The sequence below is a fragment of the Microtus pennsylvanicus genome, chromosome 1 (genome assembly GCF_037038515.1).
Source record: "Microtus pennsylvanicus isolate mMicPen1 chromosome 1, mMicPen1.hap1, whole genome shotgun sequence".
NCBI lineage: Eukaryota > Metazoa > Chordata > Mammalia > Rodentia > Cricetidae > Microtus > Microtus pennsylvanicus.
Genome location: NC_134579.1, coordinates 89963025 through 89984074, shown reverse-complemented (window position 1 = coordinate 89984074; position 21050 = coordinate 89963025). Strand labels below are relative to the sequence as shown.

General features: G+C 38.4%; 1 protein-coding gene and 1 pseudogene across 1 annotated transcript; both read left to right on the top strand.

Annotated features, from left to right (window-relative positions):
• Positions 1–8789: 8789 nt before the first annotated feature.
• LOC142848482 (zinc finger protein 431-like) lies at positions 8790–11971 on the top strand. The gene is made up of 3 exons (XM_075970679.1): positions 8790–8813; positions 11590–11716; positions 11907–11971. The coding sequence occupies exons 1-3, from the start codon at positions 8790–8792 to the stop codon at positions 11969–11971; spliced, it is 216 nt and encodes a 71-aa protein (XP_075826794.1).
• A 138-nt stretch (positions 11972–12109) lies between these two features.
• On the top strand, positions 12110–19286 carry LOC142848439 (uncharacterized; annotated as a pseudogene).
• The last annotated feature ends 1764 nt before the right edge of the window (positions 19287–21050 follow it).

Below are 21050 nucleotides of genomic sequence, written 5' to 3'. Positions count from 1 at the left end.
GATGCGGTAAAGGCCGACATTGGTCCAATGAATGCAGGTCAACAACAGACAAACAAGGCAACCCGATACCGTCGGGAAACTCCTTGAGGGGCCTCTCGCAGGCCCCCAAGCCAACAGTGGCCCAGTCATTCCCAGTCACAGTGGAGAACGTGCCTCACCAAGAAAATTAAAAGCTCCAATTTCTGCTGTAAAAAGTAATACTGGTCTAAATGATGAAATCCATGTGGAGGATGAGTCAAAAAACCCAGTTGGACAGAGTAAACGTATATTTTGGCAGACTTCTATTAATGATCAAAGACCAAAGCTAAGAGTCTGTATAAATGGCACTTTTATTGAAGGCTTATTAGACACAGGTGCGGATGTAAGTATCATTACCCCAGAATCTTGGCATCCGAATTGGCCTCTTCAAGAGGTAGATGTTCAGTTCCTGGGAATTGGAACCCTATCTCGTGTAAAACAAAGCACAAGATGGGTTGAATGCATAGGGCCCGAAGGGCAAATAGGAAGACTAAGGCCATATATAGCCAATATTGCCATAAATTTATGGGGCCGTGACCTGCTACAGCAATGGAATACCCAGATTAACATTCCTGTAGTTCCAGGAACTCATAATTCTGGGAAGTATATGATGAGGTATTATGGAAAAAGGTCACTAGCCATTCAGGCTGTACAAGAACATACAGCAAATACCAAACCTTTAGAGGTACCAACAGCCCTACCTTTAAAATGGCTAACTGAGAAGCCAATATGGATCAAACAGTGGCCTCTAGCTGAAGATAAACTACAGGCATTGGAACAGCTGGTGCAGGAGCAACTAGATGCTCACCACATTGAAGAATCAACCAGCCCTTGGAATTCTCCTGTGTTTGTTGTAAAAAAGAAATCTGGTAAATGGAGAATGGTGACAGATCTAAGAGCTGTCAACAAAGTAATTCAACCTATGGGCTCACTACAATCTGGAATTCCTTTGCCTTCTCTGTTACCAAAAGGATGGCCTCTTATAGTTATTGATTTGAAAGATTGTTTTTTCACTATACCGTTACAAGAAAAGGATAGAGAAAAATTTGCCTTTACAGTGCCTACTTATAATAATTCTCAGCCCAATAGGAGATATCAATGGACTGTCCTCCCACAGGGTATGCTCAATAGTCCTACACTGTGCCAATATTTTGTAAGTAAGCCATTGGAAATAATTCGTAAACAATTCCCCAAGTCCATTATTTATCATTACATGGATGACATCTTGTTATCTGATTCAAATAAAGATACTTTAGAAAGGATGTTTGAAGAAGTAAAGAAAGTCTTGCCTAGGTGGGGATTACAAATTGCCCCTGAAAAGATTCAAAGAGGAAATTCTATTAATTACCTAGGTTACAGAATAGGGTTAGAGAAAATTAAAACGCAAAAGGCACAAATTAGGAGAGACCGGTTAAAGACTCTTAATGACTTCCAAAGATTGTTAGGAGACATTTCCAGTCTACGACCAGCTGTTGGGATAACACCTGATCTAATAGTCCATTTAAACAAAACCTTAGATGGTGATAAAGATTTGAATAGTCCAAGAAAACTGACAGCTGAAGCAGAAAAGGAACTGACAATGATTGAGGAAAAATTACAGGAGGCACATGTGGATAGGGTGAACCCAAATCTTAGCTGCATCCTAGTCATATTGCCTTCCAGAATTTCTCCTACAGGGATTCTAATGCAGAGGGAAGATATTATTTTAGAGTGGATATTTATACCTAATAAACCAAGTAAAAAATTAAAAACTTATGTGGAAAAAGTCTCTGAATTAATTATAAAAGGTAAGCTGAGACTTCGCCAACTAGCAGGTATAGACCCAGCAGAAATTATAGTGCCTTTTACTACTGAAGAAATAAAAAAGTTATGGGAAGACAATGAACCGTGGCAAAGAGCTTGTGCTAATTTTTTGGGAGAAATTAATAGCAACTATCCCAAAAGTGGTAGACTTAACCTCATAAAAAGAACTTCTTGGATTCTTCCTAGAATTGTGCGTGATGCTCCAATAACTGGAGCCCGTACGTTCTATACTGATGCAAATAAATCAGGGAAAGCAGGTTACAAGTCAGATGAATTGAGTAAGGTGGAACAAAGCCCTTATAATTCTGTCCAGAAGGCAGAATTATATGCCATTCTTATGGTGCTAAGGGATTTTAAAGAACCTCTTAATATAGTTACAGATTCACAATATGCAGAAAGAGTTATCTTGCATATTGAAACCGCTGAATTTATACCAGATGACACAGAGTTGACTTCATTGTTTATCCAGGTACAAGACATAATCAGGAACAGGCTTTGTCCGATGTACATAACACACATCCGGTCCCATACAGGTCTGCCTGGTCCTCTAGCCCAAGGCAACGCTGAGATTGATCAATTATTGATTGGAAGTGTGTTGCAGGCCTCAGAATTTCATAAGAAGCATCATGTCAATAGTAAAGGCCTAAAGAAAGAATTTTCCATTACTTGGCAACAAGCTAAGGACATTATAAAGAGATGTCCTACTTGTTCTTTCTATAATCAAACACCGTTGCCTGCAGGGAGTAACCCAAAGGGCACTAAGAGAAATGAAATCTGGCAGATGGATGTGTTCCACTTTATAGAATTTGGTAAATTAAAATATGTACACCACACCATAGACACGTATTCAGGTTTTCAATGGGCTACTGCCCTGAGCTCAGAAAAGGCTGATTCAGTAATCACACATTTATTGGAAGTTATGGCCATCATGGGTATACCTGCACAAATAAAGACAGATAATGGTCCAGCATATGTATCTAAGAAAATGAAACGCTTTTTTGATTATTATAATATAAAACACATTACAGGTATACCAAATAATCCTACAGGTCAGGCAGTTATAGAAAGATCAAATCGTACTATAAAGGATATGCTGAACAAACAGAAAGGGACCGAAAATACCCCCAGAAATAGATTACATAATGCTTTATTAACCTTGAATTTTCTTAACGCTAATGAGAAAGGAACGACAGCAGCAGAAAGACATTGGATAATGGAAAAGTCTGCTGAACTAAATCAACCGATTTATTTCAAAGATGTGCTGACCTCTCAGTGGAAGCCAGGAGATGTGCTACGTTGGGGAAGGGGTTTTGCTCTTGTTTCCCCAGGAGAAGAAAAATTGTGGATACCATCAAAATTAATAAAGTTTCGATTTGAAGAAGAGAAACCTCTTGGAAAGGAGAAATGACAACTCATCCACAATGATGATATTCATACAGGTGGTAAGAAAAACATATAGAATGGGGGCAGGGTTCTGTTCTTATCTCCACAGGAAAACACTCATCTTTGAGAAATTCAAGGGACCCTGGATGTTTGGATACTGACAGATGGAAAAATACCTGCCCGATAGGAAATATCAAGAAAACTGAATGGGTTGTGTAAGTAATATTAAACCATATTTCTAAATTTATAAAGCTGGTTTTGAAGTTGGACTCTGGCTCAGTCCCTCTCCAATTCCAAGCTTGTTAGTAAGAGAAAAACCCAGAGTTTCTGGAGTTTCTGTCTCATGTCAAGAGCCATGATGTGGGACAGAAAGAAATATGAGTTTAGAAAACATCTTTGCTTTTCCTCATATCTATCACACTTTTCATTGAATATATCTATCATGTCTTTCATTGAATATATATACATATGTCTATATGATTAATGCTTAAGTTTCTCATAATGAACAATGAGTTTTTCCTGAAGTGACATTTGAAGTTTCCAGGAAGAAGATGGGGCCCCATAACAACAACTCCACCTGGTTGATATGACGTCATGATACTGATAGCGCTACAACAAGACCTGCTTTGGGTACCAGCTGCACAAGACAGTTCCAACTTGGTTAGCTGAAATGGTGCATATCTTATACAACATTTTGGCCAGACCTGCACAAAATACTCAGAGACTATTGGCAATTTTAAAAGACATTGATCTTGAAATTTAACCATCATTTTACTTTCACAGGATCCCCCAGAAAGAACGTCGCCCCCATGACAGCTGGAAGTAATTCTAGAGGACGACGTCCCCTCTCCCAGTAAAGTTTGCCCTTGGGTTTAGGGACATCATTTAGGGGTTGATTATAATTAGTATACGATTGAGGGTTGGGGGAGGAATTTTATAAGCTCAGGGATCATTTTGAAAAAAAAAAAAAAGAGGGATGATGGGATAATAGATTTGTAATTGTGAGTTACTGTTTTTAGACAAATATATTGGTATAGATTCTTGTATATTGATACAAAGTTAAATTATATTGACTATTGGATGCATGCATGTTTCTACCTTGTTTAAAACATTTTTATGTATTGACATATATTGTATTGTATATATTTACCATATTGCTGTGTACATTTCTACCTCTGATTAAGATACTTATATAATGTTTGTGTATTGATATATATTTACCTACTGCAATGTATATTTGTACATTGTTTATATTTGGAGGTCATTGTCCTCATTTGTTTCACAGTTGTTTATTGTCTTAATCTTTAAGTTAGATAGATATTGAGAATTATATAGACTAATAGTCATCTAAGTTTGTCATTTATAATTAGACTAATCAGGTTCTTTAGATATATAGAGATTATACTCAGTATAGATAGATAGTCTTCAACTTCTTCAAAGAGCTGTAGAAAATGGCCTTTAATCTAACTCAGAGTTTTGTGGTAGTGAGACCCAATTGCTCCTGGCAACACCACTCTATTCCCGAGAGAATGTTGAGCACCAAAGACACTCCACCTGGAGCCTTTCCTTTTGGCAGAACTGGCCTTGGGGCAAAGAAATGCCCATACCTCAACCACTGACAAAGATACAGAGCATGCATCAATGGATAAAACAGGGCTGTCTTATCCTGCCAAGACAGGGTAAGATAGTTTTGAAAAGTTGCTTGCCTTTGAAAATGGTGTGTCAGTTATGTTAGGCCTTAGCCAAAGTTGGTTGCTTCAACGCTGCTAATGTGACTTTGGGTGATTGCCTAGGTAGCTAGTTGTCTCTGTGATTTGTTGCATGTTTTGGAAGTTGTTTTACTGAACTTCCTAATTAACCAGGTAACATTATTTCCCTTCTCAGATCTTCGATGGGGTTGAAGACTATATAGATGTAGTTACTTTTCTCTCATGACTTGGCCAAGTTATTTATTATACAAGACCTAAGCTAGTTAGAATAGGATATTTGTACTTATTGTATATAATTTCATAGTAGGTTTAGAACTCTCTTATTTAAACAAAAGGGGGAGGTGTTGCGGGAGGTCCTCCCGCTCCTCCAACCTATAGCTGCTGAGATACCAGCCCCTTGGGGCGTGGTCTCTCTCCCTTTAAAAAAGCGGCCACTTCCCTCTCCTCTCTCTCTTCACTTCCTGCTCCGCCGGTGACTTGACTTCCTTCCTGGTTACGCAGAGGGCTGACAGTGATCTGTAAGTTTTTTCCCCTTTAAATAAATACCACCCTATTAATCATAATTCCAAACTGGTGTGGCATTGTTTATGACTTACGCCTTCAATTAAAGGTGTGTGTCATCACCACCTGATATTGATTCAAACTTTTTGTTTTTGGGGGGGGGATAGGGATTTTCGAGACAGGGTTTCTACTTAGCTTTTGGTTCCTTTCCTGGAACTAGCTCTCATTGACCAGGCTGGCCTCAAACTCACAGAGATCTGCCTGCCTCTGCCTCCCTAGTTAAGGGATTAAAGACGTGCACCACCACCGCCCGGCTTGATTCAAAGTTTTAAAATGACTGTGAGGCCCCAGACTTTTAAAATTACCCACTTGAGTCATGAATTCAACTATTCATTACACTCAAAGGAGAAGGATCTGCACGTGGAACTTGGTTTTTGCCTTCAGACCAGAGTAGAAAGAATAATTTACTCAGTGCACTGCAGGGGAAATTGGAGAAAATCAGCTGCTGGAGTCACCAGTCTTGAGAAAGACCTGATTGTGGCAGTGTGGTAGATTCAATGTTATTGGCTTCTATAATCTCATAGGGATTGGTGCTATTACAAGGTGTGGAATTTTGGAATCTGTATGGTCTTGTTGAAAGAAGTGTGGCACAGAAGATGGGCTTTGAGAATTCCTATGTTCTGGATACTGCCAAGCATTTCAGTCAACTTCCTGTGTCCTGCATATCAAGATGTAACAAGCACCAAAATTGTTCTGTACAACATAATTCTCCCCACCATAATGACAATGGACTGAACTTCTGGAAGTCTAAATGAGCCCCCTTGATTAAATGTTTTTTATAGGAGTTTTGGTGCACATTGTATCTCTTCACATCCATAAAACTCATAATTAACACGGGTACTTTCAGTAATTTTGTTTTTTTTTTTTTTTTTTTTTTTGGTTTTTAGAGACAGGGATTTTCACTAGCTTTGGAGCCTCTCATGGAACTAGCTCTAGTTGACCAGGTTGGCCTTGAACTCACAAACATCCACTTGCCTCTGTTTTCCCAGTGCTAGGATTAAAGGCCTGTGCCATCACTGCCCAGCTAAGTAATATTTTTTTTAATATTGCAGGATGTACTAATTCATGTCATGTGAATGAAGACAGTCCTGATTTGTGAGTTTATAATTGGAAGGTTGGCTTGAGCCAGTGCATATTGAATTTCAAATTAGGTAACTGTCCTGTGAAGACATGTTCAATCCTGCTTTATCCAGTTAATACATCACCGAGGATTGAGAAACAGGCCATTGACTGTAACTCTGTATCTCAGGTTCCAGATCTCAGCAGCAAACATGAGCATGTGAGCAATATCATTCTGTCTTTTATCAGAGGCATGCCATCTAAAAGGGAATGGCCTACTCCTTTTCAAAGTCAATATACCTGAGGTTTATCTTACTAATTTTTAAAAATGATTTATTATGATTTATTTAACTTTATGAGCATTGGTGTGAAGTCAGATCCCCTGGAACAGGAGTTACAGACAGTTGTGAGCTGCCATGTGGGTGCTGGGAATTGACGCTGGGTCCTCTGGAAGAGCAGCCAGTACTCTTAACCGCTGAGCCATCTCTCCAGCTCCTATCTTACTGATTTTAAAATACATTATTTTCATCTTTTTAAAAAGCCCATTATTTGTATTCTCTTTCAAATTTCATTTCTTAAATGCATTACTGTTCTTTTAAAAAGAAAAGATTTATTTATTCATTATGTATACAGCGTTCTGCCTGCATGTACACCTGCAGGCCAGAAGAGAGCACCAGGTATCATTACAGATGGTTGTGAGGCAGCATGTGGTTGCTGGGAATTGAACTCAGGACCTCTGGAAGAGCAGGCAGTGCTCTTAACCTCTGAGCCATCTCTCCAGCCCCCAATGCATTACTGTTCTGATGACTATTTTGTTCTCTTCCCAACAAAACATTATTTTGTTTTTATTAAACATTATATTCGTGTTTTTCCTGAGTGTTACTGATTTTCTTTTTATTTCTTTTATATCAGTGTGTTTTTTAGCTCAGGCTTGCCCCCACATTGTGTACCTGAGGATTGCTTTGAACACAGATAATTCTGCTTCTGTTACCCAGTGCTGGGAAAACACTCTTGCAATTTTTTCCAGGCTGGGCTTTGACTGGACATTGTGAAGGAAAAATAGACCAGTTAATGTGAGTCCTCTAATCCGTCTGACGTTTTCTGGGGACTCATAATTGAAGAGAGATACGTGAAAGAATTGAGTCCATTTACCTACTCTGTAGCTGTTGAAGGCAGAGTGCAGAAAGGGGAGGGAAGGAAGCAACATGAGAGACTTACAGTCAATGCAGACCAATAGGGAGATCCATGGAAAGTATGTGCTCATCCACATGGAACAACTTATTTTGCAGAGCTGTGGGAACACTTGTCTTGTAAAAGTCACCATCTTATCGTTAAAAACCTTGTTAAGCCAAGATTCTTCCCTTTGAAATGGGCCTCATTCCCAGAACACCACAGCAGAGCAACCTCTGCTTGATCAGTGGACTGACCTTGCTCCAGTTCCCCACACAAGGAGGCCTTGGAGCAATGGCGTTCACTCTTTATTCTAGCACTCAAATTTACATAGAGTCAGTCCCACAAAATTACCTGCTAACAGACCACCTAGAAATTTCTATAAAAGACAAGCACTGAGCAGGAAGGCAGCATGCCCTCCTCTTGGCTAACAAACAAATCTGGGTGTTCTCAGAGGTGTGTATCACAGCAGACATTAGATGAGGACTAAGGGGGAATCAAGGATTCAGAAATGTTCAATAACTTTTTCTAAGGGCTTAGAATGTCAGAATCTTCCCTGTGGATGCTGGCTCTTTCCTAGGTCACGTCACCTGTTCTGGAGTACTGCTTTGTCAAGTTCTACCTGCCACTTTTTTTTAAAAGGTGTGTACCACCACTGCCCACCTGAGATAGATTTATTTATTTATTTATTTATTTATTTATTTATTTATTTATTTATTATGTCTGTGTGTATCTCTGCGGTCCAGAAGAGGGCACCAGACCTCATTACAGATGGTTGTGAGCCACCATGTGGTTGCTGGGAATTGAACTCAGGACCTTTGGAAGGGCAGGCAATGCTCTCAACCACTGAGCCATTTCTCCAGCCCCCTACCTGCCACTTTTTGTGATCTTGATATGCATATTATTAATCTCCTTGCCTAGGGATTTTTCCAACCATGTTGTAAAAACTAGAATTCTTATGGAGATCTGCCCTTACTCTTACTCTTCTTTTTCACCTCCACTAATTCTACTACTTGCCCTTACTCTCCTTTCTTCTCCTTATTCTTCCTCTACTCCATGCCCCCTTCACTTCATTTTTCCTCCAGCATGGAAAATAAAGAAGATGCCGAGGTAATATACTTGAGTTAAATGTTTTACCCTGAGATCCTTGCTTGCCATAGATATCCAGTTCTGAAACCTGAGGGGTACTTGGGCTGGTACTCAAGGCTTCCAATAAAAATTACTAGTGTAGAGTTTTGAATTCAGTTTTAGATGATTGATAAATGCCATGACTGGCCATTTCTTGGAATTCACAGACAAAAGCAATTTAAAATCTGGATAAAGCCGGGCGATCGTGGCGCACACCTTTAATCCCAGCACTCGGGAGGCAGAGGCAGACGGATCTCTGTGAGTTCGAGACCAGCCTGGTCTAAAGAGCTAGTTCCAGGACAGGCTCCAAAGCCACAGAGAAACCCTGTCTCGAAAAACAAAACAAAACAAAACCTGGATAAATAACTGACTTTATCATGAAGCCCAATTGCTGTCATTTTACTGCTTCAACCAAAATACAAGATATCTGTAAACTGTAACGACATTGCCTAAAGGACTATTGTCGCTATATACTCAGGAGATCTTGTCTAATTCTCCTTTCCAGGTGGATCCATATATGTTTCTGTTAGGTTCTTTTTGTTACCTAGCTTCTCTGTGGTTGTGACCTATAGACTGGTTTTCTTATGCTTTAAAAGTAGTATCTCCTTTTGAGTAAGTAATACTGTTTTCTTGATTTTGAATCTGAGTTTCCGCAAACAGGATGGGATTTTCTAGTTCCCTCAATTTCCATTGCAAGATGTCATTTTTTTTAACACTGGGTAGTACTCCATTGTGTGAATGTACCACATTTTCTTTATCCATTCTTTGGTTGAGGGGCATCGATATTTCCAGGTTCTGGCAATATAAAATAATGCTGGTATGGACATAGTTGAGCAAAGGCCCTTGTGGTATGATTGACATCCTTTGGTACATGGCAAAGTGTGGTGTTGTTGGTTCTTGACTTAGGACGATTCACAATTTTATGAGAAACTGAAATACTGATTTCCAACATGGTTGTACAAGTTTGACGGGCCAAGTCAAGTCAATATCAAGATTGTTATAAGAGCCTTCACATTAAACACTTTAGGAACTCTGGCAGCCTGTGACAAGCATTGAATTAGACTAAATACTTTTTTTTCCTTGTGATGACTATGAATATTTATGGAACAGGGTCAGAATGTAGTTCATTGAAGGAAAAAGTCCCAGATTAGAAGAAGTAGTTGAACACTTGTCTCTCCGGGGTGCCCCTCTTTGTTGTATTTGTAGAACATTTAGTAGGTGAAATATTTTGGATGAAATTCCTATATTGGGGGTTGGATTTACATCTTCATAGCCTCAACCCATTTCTGGTTATGTTTGTCCTACTGTTATGACTTCACCGCCATTATAGATAATATCACTAAATGACAAAACATGCATTTGAAACAATTGTTATTTACTCTTAATCCTTTGCTATCCTGATGTCTATTTTAATTTTTTGTTTTTATTTTTGTTTTTGAAAGACAATGTTTTTCTGTGTAGCTCTGGGTCCTCAGTGTGGCTCCTTAGACCACGCTCTCCTCAACTCAAAAATACAAATGATCCTGGCTTCTGCAAGGAAGGATTAATGGCGAAGCAACATACTTGTTATATTTGTGTATTTTTTAATTGTCTGATGATCCTGGAATGTAGGTTTTTGTACATTTCAAGGATAAGTTTCTATGCTGAACTTCACCTACATCTTGAAATTTGAAGTTTGGTGGAAGGTATCATTCTTTTTCCCAGAAGAATAATATCATGACATTAATACCTCTGCCTCCTGAACCATTGCACTGCAGGTGTGTGACTTTCTACCTGCCTCTAATTTTTTTGTTTTGAATGCTTTCAATGAATATAAGGTTATATATATATATATATATATATATATATATATATATATATATACACATACACACACACACACACACACACAAGGGTATGTACCACACACATGCCTGTTCCTCAAGGTAGTCCCAAGAGGCCTCAGCACTTATGAAGTTGAAGTAAAGGATAATTAGAAGCCCCTTTAGTACTGGCAATTGTGCCCAGTTATCTGCAAGGACAACAAGATCACTTAATTGCTGACCCATCTCCCTTACTCTAGGTTATTTATGATCATCATTTGTAGGGCTGATGTTTTCTTTGGTCCATTTGTAACTGTTAAACATGCACTCCCTTTTATTAAGATCTTATTAATAAATAAGATTTATTATTATTATAAACTGGGCCACCGCAGGCTCTGGAAGATAAATGTAAAACTAAAATAAATACAAAACTTTTTGTAAGAACTGCAGTCAAACCTCTGATTTCTTTTTATGTTTTTTATTTAAATGATTATGAATGGATACTGGGTTTTATTACTTTGTAACTCTGGCTTACCTGTAACTCATTGCATAGGTTTTGACTGACATCCAACTCAATTTATTTCATCTGCTTTTATATTGTTCACTGGGTATAAAGTCACAAGTGAATATACCCAAATTGCGATCCTTTTTCTATATATTCTTTGTTCTTACTAGTTCTGTAATGTTTTCTCAGTAGTGTTGATCTGCTTGCTTGTCTGTCTCTGTATGTCTGTTTACTGCCATTTCTTTCTCAAGGCTGTATCCTATTTAAAGGGCCAACGAGTGGCACATATGAACCTTGTCTTCAGTTTCCTTCTAAAGTGACTGGTGATTATATTAATGTAATGTCATGGAAGAAGTGTGTGAAGCAGTAGCATTATACAAATATATCATTGTAAAATAAGTATCCAATGTCAGGATCACACTTTGCTTTACTATTGGTTGGATTATTCTAGAATTCAGTGACCTATGAGGATGTGCACATTGACTTCATTGAGGATGAGTGGATTTTGCTGAATCCTTCCCAAAAGAGTCTATACAAAGTTGTGATACTGGAGACATACAGGAACCTCACCGCTCTTGGTAAGATTGTGAACTTTCCTTCATGTTTTAAAATAAGGGGACAACTGTGTATTATTTAGTGATACTTTTGTGTATTTGTGTTTGATCAATAGTAAGGATGAGCTAAATAACTAAGGCATATTCACTTAAGATATTTAATTTTCTACAGTATCCATTAATATATTATCTACTTTCTGTTACTATATTTTAGGGTACAGTTGGAAAGACCATAATTTTGAAGAGCATTGTCAAAATGCTAGAAAACATGGAAGGTAAATTTTATTTAGAATTTGGTATAAATTTGTCTTTGAAGAAATTTTAATTTGTCCTGGAATATTTAAAAAATAGTATAAATATGCACAGCTAAAAGAATATTTATGATTATTAATTTCTAATAAAATCATATGCCTCAATATGAGGTAACTGGCCTGTGTTTCCAAGACATTCCTCTAAAAACAGATGAGAGGGACATTGCACAAGGAACACACATATAAACATTGAATACATAATAAGTATATGTTTAAAACTGTCCAAAAATAAATAGTCTGTAGTAAAGCCAGTGTTACTCATGTACTTGTGACGTTTTCAAACTTATTGAAAGAGTTAGTTTATGAGAGTCAAAAAGGCTCTTGTGGAGAAACCTTCATTCCTACACCAAATGTCTATGAGGGACAGAAAGTGAAACTGTGAATTTTATGGACAACCATTTATTTATTATTCCTTTATTAAGAAAATCTTATGTCACAAGTGAGCTTCCCAAAATGGAAAGATGGACTGTATCTCTTTCAGAATAATGAGAAGATATGAAAAATATTTAGTATTTCAACACTGTGTAGATTTGTTGAATATGCTATAAGATTATATTTAATTGGTTGTCAAACTTCCTTGGGAAGACATCAGCAAACTCACACTGAAGATAAGGCCTATGAGTGTTGGACTGTATACTTACATTTGTTTGTCCTAGTATACTTTCTTGTGGTAGGTATTGTACTTCAGGAAAACATAAGAATACAAAATGAATGTCAAGTTATTTAAAACTGAGTTCCTTTCAAATATAGAAAAAAATTTAAGAGAAAATAATGCTATAAATGTGGGTCATTTAAAAAAATACCCTTATTATGAAAGGTTATTCAAAGGCATAAAATATCCCATACTAAAAGAACACCATGAATGTAAAACTTAAAATCTGATTCCTTTTTACAATTAAACAAAATTATAAAATTAATTCAGACAGATATTAAGATTCATCAGTGTAATGTACATGGTAAAACATTTATATGTGTCAATTATCTTTGCACGTATGAAAGAAACTGTAATGGAGAGAAGGCCTCTGAATATACTCAGTGTGTTAAACCCCTTGCATGTTACAATCATCTTCAAAGGCATGAACAAATTTATTCTGCAGAGAAGCCATATGGTGGTATTCAATATGATGAAGGCTTTGCAGGTACCAATTGTCTCCAAATACTTAAAAGAATACATGCTGGAGAGAATCCCTATGGATGCAATCAATGTGGTAAAGACTTTTCATATGTCAGAAGTCTCCAAGTTCACAAAAGAGCACATACTGGAGAGAAAAGGAATGAATGTAATCAATGTGATAAAGCTTTTTCAAAATGCTCTAAACTCCAAATACATGAAAGAACACATACTAAAGAGAAACCCTATGAATGTAATGAATGTGGTAAAGTATTTGAATTTCAATATAATCTCAAAATACATAAAAGAACACATACTGGAGAGAAACCCTACACATGTAATCAATGTAATAAAGCTTTTGTGTGTAATAGTGAGCTTAACAGCCATAAAAGAACACATACTGGAAAGAAACCTTATAAATGTAATCAATGTGATAAAGCTTTTGCGAGTCATACTTACCTTTCCAGACATAATAGAAGACATACTGGAGAGAAACCTTATAAATGTAATCAATGTTATAAAGCTTTTGCGAGTTATAGTGACCTTCACAGACATAATAGAACACATACTGGAGATAAAACCAATGAATGTAATCAATGTGGTAAAGCCTTTTTACAACACTGTAATCTCCAACTTCACAAAAGAACACATACTGGAGAGAAGCCATATGAATGTAATCAATGTGGTAAAGCCTTTTCACAACACAGTAATCTAAAATCACATAAAAGAATACATACTGGAGAAAAACCTTATGAATGTAATCAATGTAATAAAGCCTTTGCAAGTAATAGAAGTGTACAAATCCATCAAAGAATACATGCTGTATAGAAACCCTACAATTTTAGCCAATGTGTTAGAGCCTTTGTATGTGTCATCGGGCTTTAATATTTTGAGAAAAAAATATCATACTGCAAAGAAATTCTTTTGTTTGTTTTTTGTATTATCAAGACAGGGTTTCTCTGTAGCATTGGAGTCTGTTCTAGACCTCACTCATAGATGAGGCTGCCCTTTAACTCACAGAGATTTGTCTCTTTCTGTTCCCCAAGTGCTGGATTAAAGGGGTGTGCCACCACAGTCCAGCCTATCAAACACTTTAGGGGCAATCAGTGTGGTAAAGTTTTCCTCTTCCTGATAGTCTTTCTAAGAGAGTAAAGTTTTAGTGGATAAGGGGTCTATTAAGGCCTTTGCATATCACAGTACTCTGAGGACCTCAGAAGATTCACACTAAAGGGAATGTGACTATAAATACTTTGGAAATATCTTCAGGCAACACACATTTACTTACATAAGAGGGGGAAGAAACAAGTATACAAATGTCAAATCTGGTCAAGCATTATGAAGTCTCTATTTTGTTTGCACCTGCAAAATTATATGGACAGAAGTCCTGTGAATTCAATGATAAGGTAACCCTTTTGGATGTCACACTTTTCTTCAATTATATAAATATGCTTATCTGTAGAAATACTTCAATTTGGGATATAACCAGGCTAGCTTAAAGATAAGCAATTATATTTTTACTTATCATAAGGGAAAGCATGCAACAAGAATGGAAATTCCAAGTTCCTCTGTGTTCCACGGGAATCATCCAGAGAGCGAGCCAGGAAACATCCAGTCTTGATTAAATCCTTCACAATAGAATCATTGATTCTGATGGGTCGATCTCATGAAATGATGACTGTATAATTACTGCATAATTCTGTGGCTCGTAGTAGGGGAGCGATTCTGTAATTTCCCAGCATGTGTTAATTCTTGTCCTGTGAATGAAGACAGACCAGATTACTGGGGATACAATTGGGGGGACTTCTCTTGAGCAAATGAATATTTAAGGAAGGGTTTTTTTTTTTGCGAATAGGTACTGTGGAATACTGCTATACACTGTGACAATGTGTTGCTGTCACTGTTAGTAACAAAGTATAGGAAGGAAAACCAAACTGAGGACCCTGGGTAGAGCAAGGGCAGAGTCAGAGAACTCACAAACCAAATGCAGATGTATCAGGAGATGAATCTGTCATGCTAATAAATGTACCACCACATGGCAGCGCATCGATAAGAAATGTGGGTTAATTTTAAATGTTAGAGTTAGCTAGCAATAAGCCTAAGCTGTCGGCCAAGCATTTACAATCAAATTAAGTCTCTATGTCAATTATTTGGAAACTGTCAGTGCAGGAAATCTCCGCCTACAAATATGTGTAATCCTGATTGACACAGCTGTGTCACCCCAGAGGTTTCAGACACAGGTCATTGACTATAGCGATGTGTTTCATGTTACATGTCTAAATCAGCTAATATTACATAAGTTCAAGCTGCTGTAGCATAATTCTTCTGTATTCTTTGAATATGTATTCCTTTCATTGGTTAAAAGTATACCTGAATTGTCCTATAATTAGGCAGAATGAGGCTGGGCAGGAGTCTCCAAAGGAAATACAGGGAAAAAAGAAGGGCAGATTAAGGAGAGATGCAAACCAGCTACCAGAGGAACAAGACATATATGAAATCAGGTAAAGTCATGTTGTCAGGTGCCAAAATGTTGATTAATAGAAATTGTCTAATTTAATTATAACAACTAGCTAGTAATAAGCCTGAAGTATAGGTCACAGGTTTTCTATTTAATATAAGGTGCTTTGAGGTGTGGATGCATGTCTTTAATGCTAGCACTCAGGAGGCAGAGGCAGGCAGATCTCAGTGAGTTTAAAGTCAGACTGGTCTACAACAGCTACTTCCAGGATAGGTTCAAAGCTGCTGAGAAACCCTCTCCCAAAAACACAAATATACATATAAGAATTGTATGATTATTAAAGACTGGGCAGTCAAGCCGGGCGGTGGTGGCGCACGCCTTTAATCCCAGCACTCCGGAGGCAGAAGCAGGCGGATGCCTGGTCTACAAGAACTAGTGTCAGGACAGGCTCCAAAGCTACAGAGAAACCCTGTCTCAAAAAAAAAAAAAAAAAAAAAAAAGACTGGGCAGTCGAGACAAAGCAAAACTGCCTTGGTTTACATCAAATGATCTCTTATTAATGCCAGTACTCCACCAGGGAGTGGCCTTCTCTTTTCCAAAGGTAGGATAGCTTCATGTTTTTTCAGTTATATTTGAATACTGTGGTGGTTTTAATCAAAATGCTCCCTATAGTCTCATAGGTAGTGGCACTACTAGGCAGTATGGCCCTGTTGGAGGAAATGTATCACAGTCTCTTTGTGTTTCCTGCTGATCTGGATTTAGACCTATAAGCTTTTTCTCTAGGCCATGTCTGCATGCACACTGCCATACTTCCTGCCATGATGAAATGGACTAAACCCTCTGAAATTATAATATTGCAGGTATTTGATTTTACTGTGAACCCTTGGATTTAGTTATTTTCTGGAGAAACCTGACTCTAGCTGTGTTGTGTTTCAGACTGTTACAGGAGAGGACCTTGTTGGTTCCTGGCTGCTTAACCCTGAAATAATCACACAGGAACTGTACAAAATAAATCACTGTTTGGCCCATTAGCTCTAGCTTCTTACTGGCTAACTCTTACATCTTAATTTAACCCATTTTTATTAATCTGTATATCGCCATGTGGCAGTGGCTTACCAGCAAATATTCAGCATGTCTGACTCTGGCGGCAGCTCCATAGCGTCTCTCCCTCTGCCTTCCTTCTCCCAGCATTAAGTTGGCTCCTCCCCATCTACATAAGTTTTGCCCTATCAACAGGACAAGGCAGGTTTTTTTTTATTCATCAACCAAGAAAAACAACACACAGACAGAAGGATCTTCCACACCTTCAGACCTAGCACATAGCTTTTATCCAAGAACTTTCTGCTTGAATATTGTAAACAGGATCTAATGAAAATAACTCCAGGACCAGACACAGAAGAAGTAACCATTTGATGCCTCTTGAAGAGACCAATTCAGATGCCAAGATTCTGGAGTAATAATACTCATGTCCACACCCATGTCTATTAATCCCTCAATCACAACTTTATCTATACACACTCTTAGCTTTGGTTTCTGATCATTTATAGAAGTCTGCCAGAATATATGTTTCCTATTTCGTTCTGAAGTTTATGATTCATGTACAATGTCTATTCCATCACTCAAAACAATATGTTTTGTCCCCCTTAGGCACTGCGTTTTTTAATTTTCCTGGTGAGGCATGTTCTCCACACTGACTGAGAATGGTTGAACCATGTGGATCATGGGGGCCTGTGACATTGTCCCAATGTCAGTTTTTGCCACACCTCTTACACACATCAGAAGGCTGAGTCCACCTATTCTTGCCATTCCTAAAGGTGACATTGCTCCTGGGAATTCCTTGTCTACAATCCTGTTTCAGATGTCTCATTCTACCACAATTTTAAAAAACAGAATTTTGGTGTCTCTTTATACCAGTGGAAATTGCTTCTCCTACCCAAGTTTCAGTACTGTAGTCACATGTCTCAACATTCATTGTATGCAAGGTCCAGTTAGCTATTGATACTGATCTAACCTTTAAAGGCCCAAGGATCCTTTTCCATTTTAAGTTGGCATTTTCTTTTTTTTTCTTCCTTCCTTCCTTCCTTCCTTCCTTCCTTCCTTCCTTCCTTCCTTCCTTTCTTTCTTTCTTTCTTTCTTTCTTTCTGTTTTGTCTCTTCGAGACAGGGTTTCTCTGTAGCTTTGATTCCTGTGCTGGAATTAGCTCTTGTAGACCAGGCTGGTCTCAAACTCACAGAGATCCGCCTGCCTCTGCCACCCAAGTGCTGAGATTTAAGGCGTGTGCCACCACCACCCAGATCTACATTGGCATTTTCAAAAGTCAAATATTTAATAAGTACACATGTAGCTTCTGGGTCTGTACTCCTTAGTTAATCTTTATAAAAAGTCACTAAAGGGTTCTGGCAGTGTTTAACACTTATATATAATTCAATTCTCTTTTCTCTTTCCTAAATTGTGTCCCAAATATTTAAAGCTGCTGTGCTACATTGGGACTAGGTGTGTTTGTTGTAGAGAGGCTGGTCCTGAGATACAGAATAATGTCCCTCACCAAGAATTTGATCTTGGGAAGTCACAAATCCTTCTGCTTTTCTCTGTTGTTCTAAAGGTTTAACCTTTTCTCTCTATTAAAGATTTATTTATTTATTATATATACAACATTCTGCCTCCATGTATGCCCACATGCCAGAGGAGGGTGCCAGATCTCAGTATGGATGGTTGTGAGCCACCATATGGTTGCTGGGGATTGAACTCAGGACATCTGGAAGAGCAGCCAGTGCTCTTAACCACTGAGCCATCTCTCCAGCCCCCCCTTCTCTCTATTAACCCTTCAGAAGCAGCTGGGGTCCATCTTCTAGGACCACTGAGATTAATTGAAGCCACCTGTGTGGGATGGCCTTATTGCCTTAAGCCCATGTTTTCACAATTTTCCTTACAAAAGGTGAATGCAGTCTATAAACCAGTATTGCTTGTGTAATGCCTTTTATAGCTTTCATACATATAGGTTCACATGTTTATTCTTTGACTACTTTAGGGTACTGGTTGCTAAATGGTCTTTCTGAGAAGATCACTGCATAGGCAGTTATAACTCTGGAAAAGTCATCCCAGAGTCTGACATGTACTGATGAGGCTAAATCCTGTCTTTGTACCTTCTGTCCCTGATCATCAGTTTCAATTAATTCCTCATTTTTCAAATCTTCTAACCACTTCCTTTTGTAATGTCTGGATCTCCTATCCTATTATCTATTCTAATGGCTCACTGAGAATTCCAACATACATAATTTTCCCAGTAAAGATAACATCTCATCCTTGAACATAACTTTGATGTCATGCATATGACCTTTCTGGAGAGACACCCTATCTGTCATTCTATCATAATTGTTCAACAGATTATAATTATTATATTAAGCAACACTAATTCTCTCAGGCAATGATGTCTCAGCACCTTCTGGATTGTTATATTATTGGCCCATTTTTGTAGTTTACCCTGTTATAGTCAATTGGAGCATGTGTAATAACAAATACCAGCCAGCAGGTGACACCATTGCAGCCACGTGGCTGAGAGATGCAAGCAGCAGAAAATCCCTAATTGGATTACATGCATTAGACACTGGAAAATATGATTTCTTTAACAAATTAAGAGTAGCTATTAAAGTGATCAAAGCAATTCAGAGATTTGGTGATCAGGATAAAGAAAAAACACAGAGCCTTCCATCAGTGTGAATCACGGACTGTGTGCTCTCTGGGGATCACTGGATGGAGAGGCAGTGACATGAGGAGAGCTACACTGCATTCCCGGGACACACAGGGCCCAGCAGTGTTTGTGAAGCAGGAGCCACCGGCTGGTGACATGGGCGGGGAGAGTCAGTGCCCACTGCACTATGTGGCTGGCAAAACGGGAGTGCCTCAGGGTCCTCAAAATAGAGTTGACCAGTCCCCTCAACCCGTGATGGGGCACCCGATGCAACTGAATGTGTAAACAGGGGAAAACACAGAGTCAAATGATCCCAAGCTACTCCAAAAGTTGCTAATATTGTCCTGTACTGCAAGGGGGAAACTCATGGAACAGGAATGCGAAGGCCAACCTCAGGAGGATGTGCACATTGGAATGAGAGAGACAGACAGAGAGAGCGCGTTGGGTAGGTGGGCAGGCAGTTTTCTCTGAGTACCCAAAAAGTCACGCCACAACCTCGTCCAACCTCTTAAAAATCATTGTCTGAAGGAGGTTCCCTATCAGATAAGTGTCTTGACTGGCCACCAAGTAGGAAATCCAGATCACGATAAAGAACTGAACTTATCATGAAACCAAAATACTATTGTTACTCAAAAAAGAAATTTTAGGTAAAATTTTATGACCCTGGCTAGCAGGACTGTAATTTTCCATGTTTTTGATTCACAGCCTGAAAGAGAAGGCTTGAGTAATACTTGGTAGGCTCTAATACAAATCTCTAGTTTTTGCATAGTTTATAAAACATGGCCATAAAGCTGTTGCAAATTTTTAATATGAACTTTTTTAGATTATTATTGCATCATTTCCACCATCCCCTTCCTACTTCCAAGCCCATGTATGACAGTTATTCCAAAATGGGCCTTGACTAGCCAATGAGAAGAAAAAGAGACAGTAGATCGAGTTTTCTAGAGCAGTCCAACATTTTATTGGTCAGTGGCAATGCCAAGGCACTTGTATAAGATTGGAAATTCATTATTCCCACATTACAAAATGTTATGATCAAAGTACAGAAAAGGAGGACACAAAAGAAGTTGAGTGTTTCCCAATTTTGTGTGACATTAGGATTATTGCAGACAAATAAGTCAATCGAATCAAATTAATGATTTAATCATTACTATGTGATCTATAAATGTCCCACATGGGCATTTATTAGGCTCCACAGACCAGGCTTCTTGACCAGGACACTGGCATGTCACCACTGAAATGTTAGGTCTGCCTCCAGGACAGAAAAGAAATGCTGTTCTCTTAGCCAAGGGCCTTTTTCTCTTAACAGACATTCAGTACTACTATTAACTTTCCTCCTTCTAAGGCCAGAAGAATCCCATAGATCAGAGATCAGAGCTCCCAAAACACTTTCAGCCAGGCTGTGGTGGCGCACGCCTTTAATCAGGAGGCAGAGGCAGGCAGATCTCTGTGAGTTTGAGACCAGCCTGGTCTACAAGAACTAGTTCCAGGACAGGCTTGGAAACGCTGTCTCCAAAAACCAATAAATAAATAAATAAAATAAAATAAATATAAACAAAAACAAAACACTTTCAGAATCTTTGGCCTTTGGCAAGGATGTAATCACTCAGAGTTGCAGTGACTCTTGACATTTGGTCTGGAAATCTACTGGTTACTTTTCTTTGGAGTGTTTTATCCTAAACAACCTAGTCAATTTCCAGCTCCATTTCTTAGCCCACTTCTCTCTGCTTAGGTAACCATAAATGCCATTATCTGCTTAGAGCAATGGTTGATCTGGCTTAATCCAGTTGGCT